The 22,084-nt window shown below is 36.9% G+C and overlaps 1 protein-coding gene across 1 annotated transcript in view; it reads left to right on the top strand.

Moving 5' to 3' along the window:
- The window catches only part of MYO16 (myosin XVI), a 944,954-nt gene that overhangs the window by 496,853 nt on the left and 426,017 nt on the right, over positions 1–22,084 (top strand). Inside the window, exon 15 of the mRNA XM_053707787.1 lies at positions 9,909–10,056. Within this exon, the coding sequence (XP_053563762.1) occupies positions 9,909–10,056 (148 nt within the window). The remainder of the gene's footprint in view (positions 1–9,908; positions 10,057–22,084) is intronic.

Here is a 22,084-nt window from a genome sequence, read left to right as displayed (position 1 = left end):
GCTTTTGGGCACTCCAGTGATTTTGCAGCTCTGAAATATGGCCAAACGTGTGGCAATTGGCATCTTGGCAGCTGCACGCTTGACTTTTCTCAGTTCATGGGCAGTTATTTTGCGCCTTGGTTTTTCCACACGCTTCTTGCGACCCTGTTGACTATTTTGAATGAAACGCTTGATTGTTCGATGATCACGCTTCAGAAGCTTTGCAATTTTAAGAGTGCTGCATCCCTCTGCAAGATATCTCACTATTTTTTACTTTTCTGAGCCTGTCAAGTCCTTCTTTTGACCCATTTTGCCAAAGGAAAGGAAGTTGCCTAATAATTATGCACACCTGATATAGGGTGTTGATGTCATTAGACCACACCCCTTCTCATTACAGAGATGCACATCACCTAATATGCTTAATTGGTAGCAGGCTTTCGAGCCTATACAACTTGGAGTAAGACAACATACATAAAGAGGATGATGTGGTCAAAATACTAATTTGCCTAATAATTCTGCACACAGTGTACATTATAATTATATTGTAGCTATTTTAGGACTAATATTTATTTTACAGGCAACTTTGTAATTATTTTAACCAGGTACAATAGCTATTAAATAGTTAATAACTATTTAATAGCTACCTAGATAAAATAATTACAAAATTACCTGTAAAATAAATCCTAACCTAAGTTACAATTAAACCTAACACAACACTATCAATAAATTAATTAAAGAAAATACCTAAAATTAAATCTAACACTACACTATCAATAAATTAATTACATGAAATACCTACAAATAAATACAATTAAATAAACTATCTAAAGTACAAAAAATAAAAAAAGCTAAGTTACAAAAAATAAAAAAAATAATTACAAACATAATAAAAATATTGCAACAACTTTAAGCTAATTACACCTACTCTAAGCCCCCTAATAAAATAACAAAGCCCCCCAAAATAAAAAAATGCCCTACCCTATTCTAAAATTAAAATAGAAAAGCTCTTTTACCTTACCAGCCCTTAAAATGGCCTTTTGCGGGGCATGCCCCAATGAATTCAGCTCTTTTGCCTGTAAAAATAAACACAATACCCCCCCCAACATTACAACCCACTACCCACATACCCCTAATCTAACCCAAACCCCCCTTAAATAAACCTAACACTAAGCCCCTGAAGATCTTCCTACCTTATCTTCACCACACCGGGTATCACCGATCCGTCCAGGCTCCGAAATCTTCATCCAAGCCCAAGCGGGGGCTGGAGATCCATCATCCGGCTGAAGTCTTCTATCAAGCGGTAAGAAGAAGTCCAGAAGAGGCTCCAAAGTCTTCATCCTATCCGGGAAGAAGAGGAGATCTGGACCCGCAACCATCTTCATCCAAGCGGCTCCATCTTCAAGACGTCCGGCGCGGATCCATCCTCTTCTTCCGACGTCCTAAGTCCGAATGAAGGTTCCTTTAAATGACATCATCCAAGATGGTGTCCCTCGAATTGCGATTGGCTGATAGGATTCTATCAGCCAATCGGAATTAAGGTAGGAAAAATCTGATTGGCTGATGGAATCAGCCAATCAGATTCAAGTTCAATCCGATTGGCTGATCCAATCAGCCAATCAGATTGAGCTCACATTCTATTGGCTGATCAATCCGATTGGCTGATTCAATCAGCCAATCAGAATTTCCCAACCTTAATTCCGATTGGCTGATAGAATCCTATCAGCCAATCGGAATTCGAGGGACGCCATCTTGGATGACGTCATTTAAAGGAACCTTCATTCGGACTTAGGACATCACAAGAAGAGGATGGATCCGCGCCGGAAGTCTTGAAGATGGAGCCGCTCGTCATCGGATGAAGATAGAAGATGCCGCTTGGATGAAGATGGTTGCCGGTCTGGATCTCCTCTTCTACCTGGATAGGATGAAGACTTTGGAGCCTCTTCTGGACTTCTTCTTGCCGCTTGATAGAAGACTTCAGCTGGATGATGGATCTCCAGCCCCCGCTTGGGCTTGGATGAAGATTTCAGAGCCTAGACGGATCGGTGATACCCGGTGTGGTGAAGATAAGGTAGGAAGATCTTCAGGGGCTTAGTGTTAGGTTTATTTAAGGGGGGTTTGGGTTAGATTAGGGGTATGTGGGTGGTGGGTTGTAATGTTGGGGGGGTATTGTGTTTATTTTTACAGGAAAAAGAGCTGAATTCTTTGGGGCATGCCCCGCAAAAGGCCCATTTAAGGGCTGGTAAGGTAAAAGAGCTTTTCTATTTTAATTTTAGAATAGGGTAGGGCATTTTTTATTTTGGGGGGCTTTGTTATTTTATTAGGGGGCTTAGAGTAGGTGTAATTAGCTTAAAATTGTTGTAATATTTTTATTATGTTTGTAATTAATTTTTTTATTTTTTGTAACTTAGCTTTTTTTATTTTTTGTACTTTAGTTAGTTTATTTAATTGTTTTTATTTGTAGGTATTTCATGTAATTAATTTATTGATAGTGTAGTGTTAGATTTAATTGTAGGTATTTTATTTAATTAATTTATTGATAGTGTAGTGTTAGGTTTAATTGTAACTTAGGTTAGGATTTATTTTACAGGTAATTTTGTAATTATTTTAACTAGGTAGCTATTAAATAGTTATTAACTATTTAATAGCTATTGTACCTGGTTAAAATAAATACAAAGTTGCTTGTAAAATAAATATAAATCCTAAAATAGCTACAATATAATTATTTGTTTTATTGTAGCTATATTAGGGTTTATTTTACAGGTAAGTATTTAGCTTTAAATAGGAATAATTTATTTAATAAGAGTTAATTTATTTCATTAGATTTAAATTATATTTAATTTAGGGGGGTGTTAGTGTTAGGGTTAGACTTAGCTTTAGGGGTTAATAAATGTATTATAGTAGCGGTGAGGTCCAGTCAGCAGATTAGTGGTTAATACTTGAAGTTAGGTGCTCGCGATGTTAGGGAGGGCAGATTAGGGGTTAATACTATTTATTATAGGGTAATTGAGGCGTGAGTGAGGCGGATTAGGGGTTAATAACTTTATTATAGTAGCGATGAGGTCCAGTTGGCAGATTAGGGGTTAATAATTGTAGGTAAGGTAGCAGCAACATTGGGGGCGGCAGATTAGGGGTTAATAAATATAATATAGGGGTCGGCAGTGTTAGGGGCAGCAGATTAGGGGTACATAGGGATAACGTAGGTGGCGGCGGTGTGTGGTCGGCAGATTAGGGGTTAAAACAATTTATTAGAGTGGCGGCGATGTGGGGGGACCTCGGTTTAGGGGTACATAGGTAGTTTATGGGTGTTAGTGTACTTTAGAGCACAGTAGTTAAGAGCTTTATGAACCGGCGTTAGCCCAGAAAGCTCTTAACTCCTGACTTTTTTCTGCTGCTGGAGTTTTGTCGTTAGATTTCTAACGCTCACTTCAGCCAAGACTCTAAATAACGGCGTTAGAAAGATCCTATTGAAAAGATAGGATACGCAAATGGCGTAGGGGGATCTGCGGTATGGAAAAGTCGCGGCTGCAAAGTGAGCGTTAGACCCTTACCCACAAGACTCTAAATACCAGCGGTAGCCCAAAACCAGCGTTAGGAGCCTCTAACGCTGGTTTTGACGGCTAACGCCAAACTCTAAATCTAGCCGATAGTGTTTGCGATGTGGTAGGGCAGCGGTTTAGGGGTTAATAACATTAGTATAGTGGCGGCGATGTCGCAGAACGGATCTTGTCGGTATAGGGTGTAACGCAAACTTATTAGCCTCACCGCAAATAATGGCAGCGCTAGAAAACTTCATTTTTATGAGTCCGGGACTGATGTTGCGTTACAGGCTAAACAGTTTGCGGTACCTCTATACAAACACGACTTGTAATTGCTGCAGTGCTGTTTTAACGCTGAAATGACAATTTTTTCAACGTTAAAACACGAACGCACAACTCGTAATCTAGGTGAGAGTGTTTATTAGTGAGTCAGTTTAGCTGTATTTGCTCTTGGCAGGGCATCAGGAATTTGTAATAAGAAATAGGAATAAATACTGTGTGTGATACATTCCCAGAATTAACACAGTAAGTAAGTGTACAAGTTAACAGAAAAATAAGGCTGTATTTAAGACTGTAAAATGAATATTATTAAAAATGACAGTTTTTACCTGCCAGTAAGTTACAATCTTCTCTGCCTACGTATGAGAATCACTACGGTTGGCTGAATAATTCTGTCTACTTATTGATAGAGAAGAATAGTAAACATAATGAACAAAGGTATCAATAATACAGTATTATATTATTCTTGGTGATGTCTGCTACTATTAGTTTTTTTATGCAAACAAATGAATGTAATAATGTAATATATCATGCCTGCCTTACAGTGACGTGCAACAGCTAGTCTATATTTATTTAATGACATGGCCTTTCTGATTACAGCACTGCACTATCTTTCTGATCATACTATGTAACAAAGTATGAAAGTTATAAAAAATTACCTTTGCATATATAAGCTGTCTTATGACATTTCCTAAATGATGTAAGATATTGTTGTTTACACTTCAGTCCCATCCCCTCTCCAAGCTGTCCCACTTACAGATTCTAAAACTATTTAAAAATCCAAATGTTTTCTGGTCCTGAGCCTTTGTACCTGTATATTCAGATATAGGGGCATATTTATCAAGCTCCATATGGAGATTGATGCCCCGTGTTTCTGGCGAGCCTTCAGGCTCGCCGGAAACGCAAGTTATGAAGCAGCTGTCTAAAGACTGCTGCTCCATAACCTGTCCGCCTGCTCTGAGGCGACGGAGAGACATCGCCAGAAATCAACCCTATCGAATACGATTGGGTTGATTGACAGCTCCTGCTCGTGGCTGATTGGCCACGAATCTGCAGAGGGTGGCATTGCACCAGCAGTTCATAAGAACTGCTGGTGCAATGATAAATGCTGAGAGCGTATGCTGTCGGCATTTATCGATGTGCAGTGGACATGACCCACAATATCGGATTATGTCCGCTTGCACAATAATAATTCGGCCCCATAGACACAATAAATTGTGAAATCATTTTTGTACTTTTTTATTTTCAATGTTAAAACATGTTATTTTTTTTAATAAAAAAGAAAGAATTGGTTTATTGTTGCAATGTTAGGTTTTTTATGAGCAACTAAGCAGAATTTGCAATATTCGATCAACAGGAATCACATTAACAATAAAAATAGAGCATTAAATTGACATTAAACACTTTGAGATGGTAATATAAAATGAAAAATTGTATATATAAAAAAGATCTGCAATATACTTTCATTATTTATTTTGTCCTCTTTGCCTGTAATTCCATTCTGAAATTGTGATCTTTTCAATTCCTGTTAGAAATGGAAGTGCAGAACACTGTTAAATCCAGCACAACCATTGGCTGCACACTCTAGTGACCTATTTATAACTGACCCTAATTGGCCACAGCAGAGAAGGTAACACAAGTTACAACATGGCAGCTACCAGTGTTTTATAGACACTAAAACTTTACACTTATTTTGTCACTTTTTAAACAACTAATGAAACTTTAAAAAAATACATCTACATGTTACTCATGGACTAATATTTTCTTTGAATGCATCATTCTATCTAACATGTATTTAGTGTTTAATGTCCCTTTAACAATAGATTCTGCAAATAGATAATCTAGTGTTTAATGTCCCTTTAACAATAGATTCTGCAAATAGATAATCATCTATATGAGTTTTGCTTATTTGTCCCAAATTAACCAAGGCATTGTCAGCAAGGAGTTCTTGTTTGTTTGATCTGGATGAGAACTAATAATCATTAATATTTTAATTTGGACATTCTATTTGACAAGTTAGGCAGGCAGCCGCTCATAGTACTGATACATAACTACAATTACACTGATACAGACTCCAAGAATACTGCAGGGTACCAGAAAGGAAGCTTTTAAAAAATGGGGTGGATACAGCGCTGGAAATAAAAATGTCTAGTTATATGCAAACAAATAAGGTAAGTAAAAATCCCTAAAACAAATTTTACTAAAAAGTACACAAGATAAAAAATAAACCTATTTGCGCTAGTTTAAACACCGAGAAACACAGCTATAGCATATATCCAAACAGATTTAAGTAATGTATAATTAAGACTCGGAAATAAAAATAGAGTGCAATATAAAGCATAAATAACACTAAAGAGAATTTTTTTTGTATAATATAAAATATATGTGGCTAAATTGAAGGCTATTAAAAATGTTATATCATATAATTTAATACACCAAATTACGTAATACAACAAATTAAACAAACATTCTTTCATTTCATATAAAAATGGGTATCTCAAGACATATAACATAAGACATAGAAACATACAACATAAAACAAAGGCTAATAAGTCTTGAAACAAGAAGAAGGAAAAGATAAAACCCACTAAGTGCACAGATAGATGCAGTCACAAATAAAAAAACGAAATTGGACTTTTACAGGACATATAAAGAAAACACACAACTGCAAATAAATAACACACAGCAGTAAATAAATTACAAAGAGATAGCACTAAAAATTAATAATTTCAGAGGTAAAAAAGCGTCTCTATTAAAAGGAACTTGAAGATTTAGGATATCAAATTCCTTTCTTTAGTGCAAATGATGTTCCAGAATATGCAATGAGCAGTCTTAGCGTTGAATGCAAAGTGCAGATATTGTGCTGTATGCACAGTGTCCTCTGTAAAAGGTAGAATATAAACTTTTCTCAAGGTAGTGTTGGAATTTTCTAATAAAGTGTATATCCAAACTTACAGTATAAAGCTCTGCTATCCGCTCCCACTAAGATCCTCTTACCAAAGAACACACCGTCTGTGAAATCGGGGTATTTTAGCTGTTTCAGCCGTTGCAGCTTCCGCTTTCTTGAAGCCGGAATTAAAATCTCTTGTGTCTGAAAGTTCAGACTACTGTGGCCTGTATCCACCAAAAATAGAAGCAACGCGTTTCAAATGGTCTTTGAGGAATTTGATATTCTAATATCTTCAAGCTCCTTCTAATAGAGACGCTTTTTTACCACTTTGAAATTATTTTTGTGTTTTGTATTCTACATTGCAGTTAATCTATGTTTTTTGTGTACATTTATTTTAGTAGTGCTATGTTTTATTATTATTTTTATTGCAATTTTTAGTGCTATCTCTTTGTAATTTATTTCCTGCTGTGTGTTATTTATTTGCAGTTGTGTGTTTTCTTTTATGTCCTGTAAAAGTCCAATTTTGAACTTACCATTTTTTAAAAGTTTCCAATATACTTCTATGATCAAATTTGCTTTGTTCTCATTGTATTCTTTGTTGAAGGGATACCTAGATATGTAACATGCACATGCTTGGAGCACTACATGGCAAGAACAAACAGTGCCATTTAATGATCTTGCAAATGTATAACATTCTTGCAAAACCACTGCCATTTAGTAATGCAGACACATGAATGTTCCTGAGTGTACCTCCCTGATTTTTAAAAAAGGATACCGAAAGAACAAAGACAATTTTATATTAGAAGTAAATTAGAAAGTTGTTTAAAATTGCATGACCTATTTGAATCTTACAATAAAAATGTTGGGTTTCATGTCCCTTTAAATCACTCCATTGTAGTTTGTTTATCTGCACTCAACATAACAGGTTTTAAAATGAAATTAAAATAATATGTTTTCATTAAAAGTTTTTTAAAATAACAATACACGTAGGGGTGCTCCAAAAGGCATCTTCATTGAAATTGTTAGACCACATCATTTTTGTATTACTAATCTAAATTCAATCATAGTTTAATACATAGGGCTAAATTTAACAAATGTTGCTGTAGCGAATCATGTCGGCAGGAAATCTCTGCAGACGGACAGTATATGATAGCAGGGGCTGTCAATCATCTTGATCATATCTTTTAGGTGGCAAAGAGGTTAAAGGGACATGAAACACAATTTTTTTCTTCCATGATTCAGATCAGAGCATACATTTGTAAACAACTTTCCAATTTACGTCTATATACATTTTGCTTCATCTCTTGATATCCTTTTTTTTAAGGAACACCAATGCACTATTGGGAGCTTGCTGAACACATTGGTAAGCCAATCACAAGAGGCATATATGTGTAGCCACCAATCAGCAGCTATATCCCAGCTCCTGAGCCTACCTAGATATGCCTTTTAACAAAGGATACAAAGAGAATGAAGCAAATTAGATAATAGAAGTAAATTGGGAAATTGTTTAAAATGGTATGCTGTATCTGATTCCTAAAAGTACATTTTTGAATTTCATGTCTCTTTAAGGAGCAGCGGTCTTACGGCTGCTGCTTCTTAACTTTCGTTTTAGGCGAGCCTGGAAAGATGGGCCTCCAAAGCAGCATCTGCTGCCTGATAAATGGAGCCCATAAAGTTCCGTCTCATTTGGGATCTGCATGCACCTTGTGTGTAACCCCCCTTTACACATACTAATGTATGATCAGTAATATCAATATTAAATGCTCAAATGATTTAGAGCATTACGTTGTTGATTTAGAATTCCCCCTTAATAAAATAATAACACGTAAACGGAATAAACAGTTGTACTCATATTTACAGCATTTAAATACTTGGAGAGTCTTTACATTTCTGCTAAGCCAACTGTAAAATAGTGTTTTCAAAATCAACTTTTTAAGGAGTACATAAAGGTGCAGTCCATACTGACTCCCCTATTGTCCTATGGTGCAGTCCATACTGACTCCCCTATTGTCCTATGGTGCAGTCCATACTGACTCCCCTATTGTCCTATGGTGCAGTCCATACTGACTCCCCTATTGTCCTATGGTGCAGTCCATACTGACTCCCCTATTGTCCTATAAATCCCCTCTAGCCTGATATATGCTCCCTCTAAAGAATTGTAAATTGCACATTTAGAAAGAAGAGCCTCTCTACAGTTGTCATACCTGACCTAAAATGACCAACATATTTACTCAATATGAAAAATCTATTGAGGTATCAGTTTAGAATTGGTCTGTATATTCTTTTACTCCTTTATCCTCTACTGTGACCCAGCTGCTACCCTAAATATACTCATACACACCAGCCCCATCCCTTTCACATGCACAACCTTCTCTATAACAAACATTCAATAGTATAAATAGCATGCAGTGTTACAGTCTATTTATCTGTCATGCTAATGTGAGGTTTAGCAGAGGCTGTTTGCTCACACTTGCCTCAGAGATATGAACCCAAGGAGACCTATTTATCAAATGTCTGTCGGACCTGATCCAACAGTGCGGATCAGGTCCGACAGACATCACTGAACGCGAAGAGCAATATGTTCTCCATATTCAGCATTGCACCAGCAGCTCACAAGAGCTGCTGGTGCAACGCCGCCCCCTGCAGACTCGCGACCAATCGGCCGCCAGCAGGGAGGTGTCAATTAATCAGATTGTACTCAATCTGATTGAGTTGTGGCGATTCCTGTCTGCCTGCTCAGAGCAGGCGGACAGGGTTATGGAGCAGCGGTCTTTAGACCGCTGCTTCATAGCTGCTGTTTCTGGGGAGTCTGAAGACTCGACAGAAACACGGGCCCACAAGCTCCATACGGAGCTTGATAAATGGGCCTCTATATCTGATCTCCTGGAGTATCTGACCTCCTGGAGCGCAAACCTTTCATACTTTAACTAAACACATATACTGGGCCTGCAGATTTCATGCTTTCATACTCCTTCTTACTAAAACAAATTAGCTGTCCATTGTGTTCTGTTGCATAGTTTGAAAGTATTTAGTCTAAAATGAAATTGCATATATCAATTATTTTCTTTCTTACAGGTTATCACACAGGTGGAATTGTATAGAAATGTGAACCTGACTATATTATTTTAGACAAATATCTAATGTGTACTATGCTGATATGCATCTAAAAACAAAAAATTGTAATAGCATTGAAATAACTACATTGACATATGTTTCAATTTCAGCCAGAGTTTACACCTATATGCTTGAAAAATCCCGTCTACTTGCTCCTTCACCAGGCCAGAGCAATTTCCTTATTTTTTATTTTATGATGGATGGTCTACCTGCTGAAGAAAAATATAATTTATATCTCAAGAGTGCATCTGTATACAGGTAAGGAAGAGTAAATACACCTACATTTTATGTAAAAATTGTACTTTATAAAATGCCCCCTACGGAGACCATACAGCAAAATCCATAACCTAGTTTTTCAAAATGGAGCAAATTACCTGAGCCAGCCAGGCCTACCCTTTGGACAGGGCAAGAGGGGTATCTGCCCAGGCTTTGCTCTATGTGGGAAATCACACTGTCATTATGGGTGAGGGTATGAGAAGGTGCAATGTTCATCCTGTATTTAGCTTATGAAGAAGTGTTTATGGTATCAGAGGGTGTGATATATATTGTTTTATTCTTTATATAGGACACACTGAATGCTGGACAAGGGTATACCATATAGGGGAAAAGTCATACAGAAGGATGGGAATAAGGCATCTCAGTTTAGGAGCCTCACAAATTTGTCTTGCTCAGGGCCCATCAATGCTAAGGCTGCCCCTTATACCAGATATTTGATTTGAAGCATTCACGGGTATCAGAATTTTCTTTTTGGCTAGTGGATAGGGAGAATGTGAAACAGCACAAATTTTAAACAGTAGCCATATATCTGCAATTCTTTATATGTCTATATAAATATATATACATATGTACTTATGTGTTTATATGTGTACATATGTCCATAACTACATTTAAACACATACATAAATACATTCGTACGCATATATAAACATAATTATAAATATATATAATATTTAACAAAAGTGAGTACACCCCTCACATTTTTTTAAATATTGTATTATATCTTTTCATGTGACAACACTGGAGAAATGTCACTTTGCTACAATGTAAAGTAGTGAGTGTACAGCCTGTATAACAGTGTCAATTTGCTGTCCCCTCAAAATAATTTAAAAAATTAATGTCTAAACCATTGGCAACAAAAGTGAGTACACCCCTAAGTGGAAATGTCCAAATTTGGCCCAAAGTGTCAATATTTTGTGTGGAGACCATTATTTTCCAGCATTGCCATAACCCTCTTGGGCATGGAGTTCACCAGAGCTTCACAGGTTGCCACTGGTCTCCTCTTCCACTCCTCCATGATGACATCACGGAGCTGGTGGATTTTGCGTTTCCCCACCTTTCATTTGAGGATGCCCCACAGATGCTCAATAGGGTTTAGGTCTAGAGACATGCTTCGCCAGTCCATCACCTTTACCCTCAGCTTCTTTAGCAAGGCAGTGGTCGTCTTGGAGGTGTGTTTGGGGTCATTATCATGTTGGAATACTGCCCTGCGGCCCAGTCTCTGAAGGGAGGGGATCATGCTCTGCTTCAGTATGTCACAGTACAAGTTGGCATTCATGGTTCCCTCAATGAACTGTAGCTCCCTAGTGCTGGCAGCACTCATGCAGGCCCAGACCATGACACTCCCACCTCCATGCTTGACTTTAGGCAAGGCACACTTGTCTTTGTACTCCTCACCTGGTTGCCGCCACACACGCTTGACACCATCTTAACCAGATATCTTTGTCTTGGTCTCATCGGACCACAGGACATGGTTCCAGTAATCCTTATTCTGCCTGTCTTTAGCAAACTGTTTGCAGGCTTTCTTGTGCATCCTCTTTAGAAGAGGCTTCCTTCTAGGACAACAGTCATGCAGACCAATTTGATGCAGTGTGTGGTGTATGGTCTAAGCACGGACAGGTTGACCCCACGCCCCTTCAACCTCTGCAGCAATGCTTGCAGCACTCATATGTATATTTCCCAAAGACAACCTCTGGATATGACGCTGAGCATGTGCACTCAACTTCTTTGGTCGACCATGACGAGGCCTGTTATGAGTGGAACCTGTCCTGTGAAACCGCTGTATTGCCTTGCCTACCATGCAGCAGCTCTTGTTTCAGGGTCTTGGCAATCTTCTTATAGCCTAGGCCATCTTTATGTAGAGCAAAAATTATTTTTTTCAGATCCTCAGAGAGTTCTTTGCCATGAGGTGCCATGTTGAACTTTTAGTGACCAGTATGAGATAGTGTGAGAGTGATAACACCAAATTTAACACACTTGTTCCCCATTCACACCTGAGACCTTGTAACACTAACGAGTCACATTACAATGGGGAGTGAAAATGGCTAATTGGGCCCAATTTGGACATTTCCACTTAGGGGTGTACTCACATTTGTTGCCCATGGTTTTGACATTAATGGCTGTGTGTTGAGTTATTTTGAGGAGACAGCAAAATTACACTGTTATACAAACTGTACACTCACTACTTTACATTGTAGCAAAGTGTCATTTCTTCAGTGTTGTCACATAAAAAGATATAATAAAATATTTACAAAAATGTGAGGGTGTACTCACTTTTGTGAGATACTGTATGTATGTATATATATATATATATATATTATATATATATATATATATATATATATATATATATATATATATATATATATATGTATGTATATATATATATATATATATATATATATATATATGTATATATACATACACATACATATACATCTTCATACATATACATCTTTAGACATATATGTATCTGAATGTTAAATCCCTTTGCCTGCCTTTTTTCCCTAACACCTGAGACCTCATATCTTTGAGTCGTTATAACTTTTGTGCATTTAAAAAAAAAATATATATATATTAGATAGTGTTGCTATAAATGTAACTGTAGTTTTCAATGTATTTTTGATGTGTTTTGTGACACTTTCTTGTTGGAGCTCTGAGAACGCACTATCCCGACTCGCGTTAACTTAAATTGCGCTCACCTATCCCATTTACTTTCAACTTGTAATACGAGCACTACATCCGGAAGTGCGCAAACACCTGTGATAAACCCCTTTTTGCTTGTGCGTTACTGCTAGCGATCCACTTTGCCCCACACTCTGTAGTAATGCAAAAAGCAACATCATTAACCTAGGATCTCACAATGTTGCAAATTGCCTAAACTAGCTATTTGATTTACAGCATTTGCAGGTTACTGAATGTGTTTTTTGGCCTCCTAAGAAGCATGGGACAAGCAACATTTTTTTAAAGAAAAGGAAAAGGTATTTTATGTCCTTTTTTAAACATGATTAGGAAAGTTACAAATCTTTTATTAGTGAAGTTCCCATGTGAAAGGTAGAAACATGAAATCATTAATCAGTCTGTGGATGTCGTGCTTGTACTAATGACAAGTGTTCTGTTTTCTCCGTATTTTTTTCTGTTTTCATATCAAACATTTCAAGCTACAAGGCACTTCTGCTTTTAATACTAAGCACATTGTTCTTCTAGCCTCCTGGAATAACGTGATGAGCACGGAATCTAAACAAAAAAGAACTCAGAAACCCATGATTTTCTTTATTTAGAAACACTTGTATTGGAATGTACTCCCTAGAATTGGTTATTTCTATTTATGTAGAGGAAGTCATGGATAGTTATATAAACAACACATCGTCACATGTACAAAAGATAAACTTTGCTATTTAGGGATACTTTATACCCATTCTTGAATTTCTGCTCAGCTGTATTCTATCATAAAATCTAGGTTAATGTTGAGTACAAAGCTAAATTTAAAGCCACATGAGGTTGTGCCAAATTATCTACAAATGCACAGCTGGATTTTAAAAAATAAAGGTAAAGAAATCATCAAGAAACTATGTTCATATAAACTGGTCACGTTACAAAGTAGGGCATGAAATAAAGGGAGATTTGTCTATTTGCTGTACATAGATGTAACCTATATGGATATCAATACAGTTGATTTTGTTGATTACTGTTTTAATAATATGTAAGGCGATACTATATTAATGTACACTATCCTCCATAAAAGGCCCAGTAGTAAATATCTTAGACAGTGTAACTCTGATAACAATGTGTTGGCTGGTAGTTTTTATTGAGCTGTTTGTTCAGAAAATGGAAATGTCCTCAACATTACCTAAAGGTGGCCTCTCAGTTCTAGGAAAGATTATTTGTATAAGTTATAAATTTCACATGAGAGCAAGATGGACCAAACATTCAACCTGTTACATGATGTCATTATGAGAAGTAAAATTAGATATTGTTAAAAGGACATAAAGCTGAAAAAATAAATTGCTATAACGTTAGGGTGACCATATTGCCCCTTTAAAAAGGGACACAAATGAAAAATACATATGTCAGGGTTGTTTTCAGGGATGTTTAAAGAAATGTTTTGCATAAGAACCCTGAAATATGTACAGTATTTCACAAAAGTGAGTACACCCCTCACATTTTTGTAAATATTTTATTATATATTTTTATGTGACAACACTGAAGAAATTACACTTTGCTACAATGTAAAGTAGTAAGTGTACAGCCTGTATAACACTACCCGGTGTCATGTGACTCGTTAGTGTTACAAGGTCTCAGGTGTGAATGGGGAGCAAGTGTGTTAAATTTGGTGTTATCGCTCTCACACTCTCTCATACTAATCACTGGAAGTTCAACATGGCACCTCATGGCAAAGAACTCTCTGAGGATCTGAAAAAAAGAATTGTTGCTGTACATAAAGATGGCCTAGGCTATAAGAAGATTGCCAAGACCCTGAAACAAGAGCTGCAGCAAGGTAGGCAAGACCATACAGCGATTTCACAGGACAGGTTTGACTCAGAACAGTCCTCGCCATGGTCGACCAAAGAAGTTGAGTGCACATGCTCAGCATCATATCCAGAGGTTGTCTTTGAGAAATAGACGTATGAGTGCTGCCAGCATTGCTGCAGAGGTTGAAGGGGTGGGGGTCAGCCTGTCAGTGCTTAGACCATATGCCACACACTGCATCAAATTGGTCTGCATGGCTGTCATCCCAGAAGGAAGTCTCTTCTAAAGATGATGCACAAGAAAGCCCGCAAACAGTTTGCTGAAGACAAGCAGACTGAGGACATGGATTACTGGGACCATGTCCTGTGGTCCGATGAGACCAAGATAAACTTATTTGTTTAAGATGGTCTCAAGCGTGTGTGGCGGAAACCAGGTGAGGAGTACAAAGACAAGTGTGTCTTGCCTAAAGTCAAGCATGGTGGTGGGAGTGTCATGGTCTGGGCCTGCGTGAGTGCTGCTGGCACTGGAGAGCTACAGTTCATTGAGGGAACCATGAATGCCAACTTGTACTGTTTTATACTGAAGGAAAGCATGATCCCCTCCCTTCGGAGACTGGGCCGCAGGACAATATTCCAACATTACGACCCCAAACACACCTCCAAGAAGACCACTTCCTTGCTAAAGAAGCAAGAGGGTAAAGGTGATGGACTGGCCAAGCCTGTCTCTAGACCTAAACCCTATTGAGCATCTGTGGGGCATCCTCAAACAGAAGTTGGGGGAGTGCAAAGTCTCTAACATCCACCAGCTCTGTGATGTCATCATGGAGGAGTGGAAGAGGACTCCAGTTGCAACCTGTGAAGCTTTGGTGAACTCCATGCCCAAGAGGATTAAGGCAGTGCTGGAAAATAATGGTCTCCACACAAAATATTGACACTTTGGGCCCAATTTGGACATTTCCACAGGGGTGTACTCACTTTTGTTGCCAATGGTTTAGACATTAATGGCTGTGTGTTGAGTTATTTTGAGGAGACAGCAAATTGACACTGTTCTACATGCTGTACACTTCATATATATAATCAGTCAACTCCAAAGCAGCAATGCATTACTGGGAGCTAGATGAACATATCTGAATGACAAGAGGCATATGGGTAGCCACCAACCACCAGCTAGCTCCCAGTAGTGCTGATGCTCCTGAACCTACCTAGATATTATTTTCAATGAAGGATATTAAAATAATAATGTAAACTTTTTAATAGAAGTAACTTAAAAAGTCTCTGTGAAAGTTTAATTTTGATTTTTAGATCACTTTGAGAGGCAGAATAGTTTAAAGGGACACTGAACCCAAATTTTTTCTTTTCTGATCCAGATAGAGCATGCAATTTTAAGCAACTTTCTAATTTACTCCTATTATCAATTTTTCTTCGTTCTCTTGCTATCTTTATTTGAAAAATAAGGCATCTAAGCTTTTTGTTAGTTCAGAAACTCTGGACAGCACTTTTTTATTGGTGGATGAATTTATCCACCAATCAGCAAGAACAACTCAGTTTGTTCACCAAAAATGGGCCGCCATCTAAACTTACATTCTTGCATTTAAAATAAAGATACCAAGAGAATAAAGAAAATGTGATATTAGGAGTAAATTAGAAAGTTGCCTACAATTTCATGCTCTATCTGAATCGTGAAAGAAAAAATTTGGGTTCAGTGTCCCTTTAAAAGATACAATACTTTACTGATAAAGACCTGATGACCAAAAACTTGCCGGGATGGCAAAATCTTTGGGGGCTTTTTTTTAACATTATTTTATTTATGTGTCTGTCCTCCCCATCCAGAACCCTGCATAGTGCATCAGAGAGCGAAAGAGGAAACGGGTAACATAATAAGATCATTTTCCAGTTGTGCTCACATCCACAGTTTGGAGGGGGGGGGGGGGCAAAGTTTAATATTATCCAATTTAATAGAACCAAATTCACTTCATTTTGACCCCATTTATCAAGCTTTCAACAAGTTGAATTCATGAGATTTGAACACACACACTGGGCATGACGTCTCCAGAGTAGTCCATCTGGAGCAAATCTATTGGGGAACAAAATGCTTAGTGTGATTGTGGCAAGTTGAATGTGAACAGCATTATAAGGATTATACATGTTATATGTGCAGCCATCAATCAGCAAATAGCACCCAGTGGCTGAGCCTACCTAGATATGCTTTTCAACAAAGGATATTTAAAAAATGAAGCAAATTAGATAATTAAAGTAAATTAGAAAGTTGTCCAAAATTGTATGCTCTATCTGAATCACGAAACAAAAAATGTGGGTTTCATGTCCTAACTACTAAAATATTACTTAGCTTAGTATTTCTTCTGCTATAGTTAAAGGACCAGTACATTTTTCTAAATGTAGTTGTTGTTTTTTTGTTGCTATCTTTAAAAATATGCATGAATATTGAGATAAACTGTTTTTTTCAATATTTTATTTAAAAAAAAACTCATATTTCACCGTTTTTGTTTCACGGTCTTTCAATGTAAACTCCGCCCCTTCAAAAATCCCTTTCACTCTCATTTAAAATTCAACCTATGAAACATGTTTGTTTTGACTATCTAATTAGTCTGTGCTCGTTTCCGAGCGCATGCGCAATTGAATCGTCCGTGTGCGCATGCGTAAAAGGTTTCTGCGTTTACTTGAATTACTTCCTGTTTTGCCGTTCTTCTTACTATCCAACATAATACAGTGACCTTTTTGTGTATTGAAAGCACCTCTTTTTCTGTAACAAAATTGCTAAATTAACTGAGGTGACTGCAGAGCGGCAAAACTGATTTGATCTAATCGCCAATTATGGTACTACAAGTGCGCAACTGCGCATGCGCAAAATCGCTTTGAGTAAGTTACGTGTGATCACAGATCCTCACTTATAGTACAAGTGCACAACTGCGAGTTGCGCGTAGCCGCAGTCCTATCCGGATAGTGTGAACCGATAGGACTGCTGGCAAAACAACAAAAGGGGTTTGGAAAAAAAAAAAAATTAAAGGCAAATTAAAACAAAAGTATACAAATAAAATAATAACTTACATTTAAAAAAAATGTTTTTAACACAATTAAATAAAAAAGACAAGCAAATTTAAAAGTTTACTGGTCCTTTAAGTTACCTTTAACAAGCCTTTAGTCATATGTTATGATCTAATCAGATCTGAAACTCTATATTGAAATAAGCTTACATCTCCATGTATAATTGTAAACTGTGCCAGCCTCAATATTTCTTTCTCTTAGTTGTTTCTTGCCATCTCTGTATTATAATTATCACTAATCTTTCTCCTCTGTCACCATTTCAGATCAACCAGTGTAGCAAATAGGATGAATATATGATGTTTATAATTGTTGATGAATTATGTTTTGCTTGACAAATTAATGTTTCTGTTATGCATAGATTTAATTTGTTATAAAACCTTTAAAGGCTTAGCCCTGTCAACCAATACAGTTGTAAGAAATGTTCCTAACAGCTAATAAACCGTTAGTTTCAGTCTGGTTTCAGTCTTAATTGAAAGGTTTTTGAAAATACTTTTTTATGCAAAAGAAACATAAAATGCATGTTTTTCTAATTTGAATTAAAAAGAGCAATTTAAAATATAAAACAGTATTTTAATAATAAAAATGTTTCTTTACTTAATGTACATTTTTTTTCTGGCTTTCTCCATATAAGGTTTGTCAATGTCCACCAACACATAGTTTCCTTATGTCCTGTTGATCACAAACGTACATTTCTTGGTAGTTTCAGTATCAGTGTAACCTTTTCATTGATAAATCATTTCTCAGTTGCAATTGTTATTGTAGTTTTTGCAACTGAACATTACTTTCAGTGATGTGTATCTTGTGGAACCCACACAGATCATATTCCTCTTCCCAAAACACCAAAAGAGAGTGACAACTGATTTGGAGTAAATATTCAAGCTTTTATCCCTGACTAAACCTCAAACAAATATAAATAGTCCAATGTACTAATGTGAGGGCCTACAAGGTTTCTCTGCATTTAAGTTCTTCATAACTGAGTGACATCATCCCTCACAAACATTATCGTTTGTATCTGAGAACCAGGGAGACAGATAAATTACAAGTGACCTCTAGTTCTTTGTCATTCAGCCATAAGATAATGATAAATTGGGCAAAGGGTAAGAATGATGATTGGAAAACATCATCTGCACGTGGGGTTAAAAGTGTGGTAAATTTGCAAGTCATCCTTCAAGCAAAATGTTTCAAGTACCTCACAGACTAAAACCTCATCTGGAGCTTCTGTCTCTATGTAAAACAATTCTCCCTAAATTTGTAGATTATAAACTAACATCCTGGAACAGTGAGTACTTTTTAAGACTTTCTTACTGTTCTTTTTAAATGCTCCAGGAAAACTGCCCCTGATTACCACAGATAGCTCATTCTGTAGGTCACCCATTCCCCAGGTCATATCTCTACAAATGATTGCCTACCCAGTGGCGTCACTAGGGTTGGTGTCATCCAGTGCGGTAAATTATGGTGTCACCCCCCCTCCCCAGAAAGCAGAAACACACAAAAACACAGGCACACACACATACAAACACTCAGACACACTTAAAAACATACTCAGATGCACACACAAACACTCGGAAACACACTCAGACACACACAAAAACACACACAAAAACACTGAGACACACACACACAAAAACTCAGACACACACATACAAAATATGTAAACTGCACTGCATTAATTATAAAGCTCATGCCTAGAGCTGCTCCCTGGCTCAGCAGAGCATCAAATGAAAGATAAACAGAGCACTGAAGAAAAGGTTTAGGTGTGCAAACTATGAAAATTCTGCTCTCAGACTCTGTTCCAAGTCTGTCAGTGCACAGCCCTGGGCCACATGTCACTGAACAGTGAGCACAGATAGGCAGGCAGGTTTAGGCTAGCAGTGCAACTTTGCAAGCCCCATGGCACGCCCACAACATTCATAGTGAAATTGGGCAGGGGAGGAGCAAAGTACAAACAAGCATAAGCAGCCTGGAAAACTATTTGTTGAAATTGCAGCACTGGCTCAAGGGGCAAAAAAAATTGTGTGTCAACTTCCCCAGTCCCACTAATGTTCACAAATGCCAGCCCCTCTAATAAAATTATCTATGCATTAAAAAAAAAAAATTTTTTTTTTTTGGTGTCACCCCCTGGAGGGTGCCACCCAGGTGGCCCGCACCCCCTAGTGACGCCACTGTGCCTACCTTCACCCCAGAATCACAAAGCCATGCCTTTTTTAAACCTTGGTACCAAATTCCGGCCAAAATGTTATGGCTTTATGTTTTTCATGCACAAATATTTTCTAATTTTAATGTAACTTTGATGTATTTAATTGCAGTTCTGAAATATGACTGAAAAAAATGTTTGTTTCTGTGTCCTTTTGAGAACGAAAAAAATGTAGATGGTGTTTTACATTGTATATCATATGATTAAACCAAAAGAGTGTGTGATTATTAATGGTAAATCACAAACATGTAAGAAGGAGGATAATGCAAACTATATTCCTGTGTTGAAATTTTACATTACATTAGTAAAGGAAGACAAAAATCCAATAAGTTAAAAATACTTTATTGTGGCTATATTTTTCTGAATTTGTGCCAATGCGTTATAAATGAACAAATGTTCTGTTTTGTAGGTTTTTAGTAATTGAATATAGACAATGACAAGGTAATTTACTCATTCCTGTAGAGCCAACTTTGAGCTAGACTACAACCATTTCAATCAAAGAAGTTGGTATAAAATGAGTACCTACATCACTTTCCTAATAAATTGTACTGTAACTATTTGAAATCTAATCCATTAGAATTCATGTGTGAAAAAAATATCATGGAAGCTCGATTGTCTATTTTGCTTGGTTTTCTAAGCCACTTCAAACTATTAGAAGAGCCTATTATTTAGTAAAAAAGCAATTAAATTAGTAAATGATAAAAAGGTGAAAAAACAAAAACTATAATATACAGTGTTATCACAGGATTTCATGAGAAGGCTTTTCACAGAGCTGTATGGGTGCAAAAAATACTAAACCAAAACAAAAGTTAAACATAGTATATACACATTTCCACTAATAAAAGTAAAAAATATGTTTTATACTACATATTGAAAAACATTATCGTTATTGTTAACACCACAATTTGTACTAATGTAGAATTTTACAATCCAAAGAGTGCAATATACAAAGAATCCCTTCAGTGCTTGCACCTCCATTATTGTACTCACAGTCACAAATGCTCTTTCCAGTTTACAAGTTCAAAATTGTAGGCTCCAGCACTTTGAAAGGCACTTTTGTGAACAAGTGTAAGAAGGCACGTCCTCTATAAAAACCTGGTCACAAGGTGATCTTGTTTGAGGGTCTCCTAGGCAGATACAATATGTCAAGACAGCAGATTTACAGTTTAAAAAATATTAAAATCCTGTTAAAAAAAATAGATTATAAGTCCTTTGCATAGAAACCTGTAGTCGCCATCTTGTTTTCAGTTCACACCAAAGTTGAAATGGTGCTTTAACAAAAAATAGATGTTAATATTGTCAAAAACAATACTTGTCAAAGTTGAAAAGTGATCATATGGCAATAGAAAAATGTTGCACATTCTGCCCATCCTGATAACATAAAAGATGCATTCAGATGAAGTGGTGCTGATGGAAATGGATTACAATAGGTTCCTCTGAAAGTCACAGTTGTGTGATCCCCTTTTAAAACCCAATTTAAAAGATGCTGGTAATGTTAGTGACAATCACAACAGAGCCAGTGTGACTTAAAATCAAATATTAAAATAAAAAAATAAAAGATTTTTGGGATCCTGAAGTTTTCCTGCATATCTCATAGCTGTGTGTCTAGTTCACTGTAAACAACTTATCCAGTATGGATGAATGGAGCTTTAATGAATCGATGCCATGTATGTTAATATACCTCTAGAATGATTCCTGTGGTCTTTTCAGAGTGTTTTAAATATAAGCAAAATAATGCCTTTTGCAAATAGCCACAAAATAGATTCAAAGATGTCCAAAATGCCCTTTTGAGGACTTATCAAGTGCCTAAATGTGACAAATTCAAAAAGGAAAAACTGGCATCAAAAATATGTGGAAAAGTGACTTGAAAATGTATTGTGATTGCCAAGACTTTTTTTGCTCCATATGGAAAACAAAGCTTATATCGAGCAGGGTCGGCTCCAGTACGAATTAAATGGGTGGGGGGGCATTTTTTTTTCACGAGGGGGCACGCGTTTACAAAGCATGTATGAGAGTCAAAATAAGAGCAGACCTGGGGGTGGAGTGTGCATCCAAGCAAGCAAGACACGTCTAGATGAAGCTCCTGGCTTTACATACCTTTCATTTGTTATTTATTAAAGAAAACTCAACTAATTCTTTATACTTTCTACTCCAGACAGTAACTCACATTACTGAGCCTAAGATATTTTGCAGGAACGGATGTTCTGACTGCGATCTACTTGTTGCTTTCTAAATAACAATTACCACGCTTGAGGCCAGTCAAAATGACGCTTTCTGCATGGGA

This window comes from Bombina bombina, chromosome 3, assembly GCF_027579735.1.
Source record: "Bombina bombina isolate aBomBom1 chromosome 3, aBomBom1.pri, whole genome shotgun sequence".
Taxonomy (NCBI): domain Eukaryota; kingdom Metazoa; phylum Chordata; class Amphibia; order Anura; family Bombinatoridae; genus Bombina; species Bombina bombina.
Note: the sequence above shows the minus strand (reverse complement) of the source record. Positions and strands in the feature narration are given on the sequence as shown.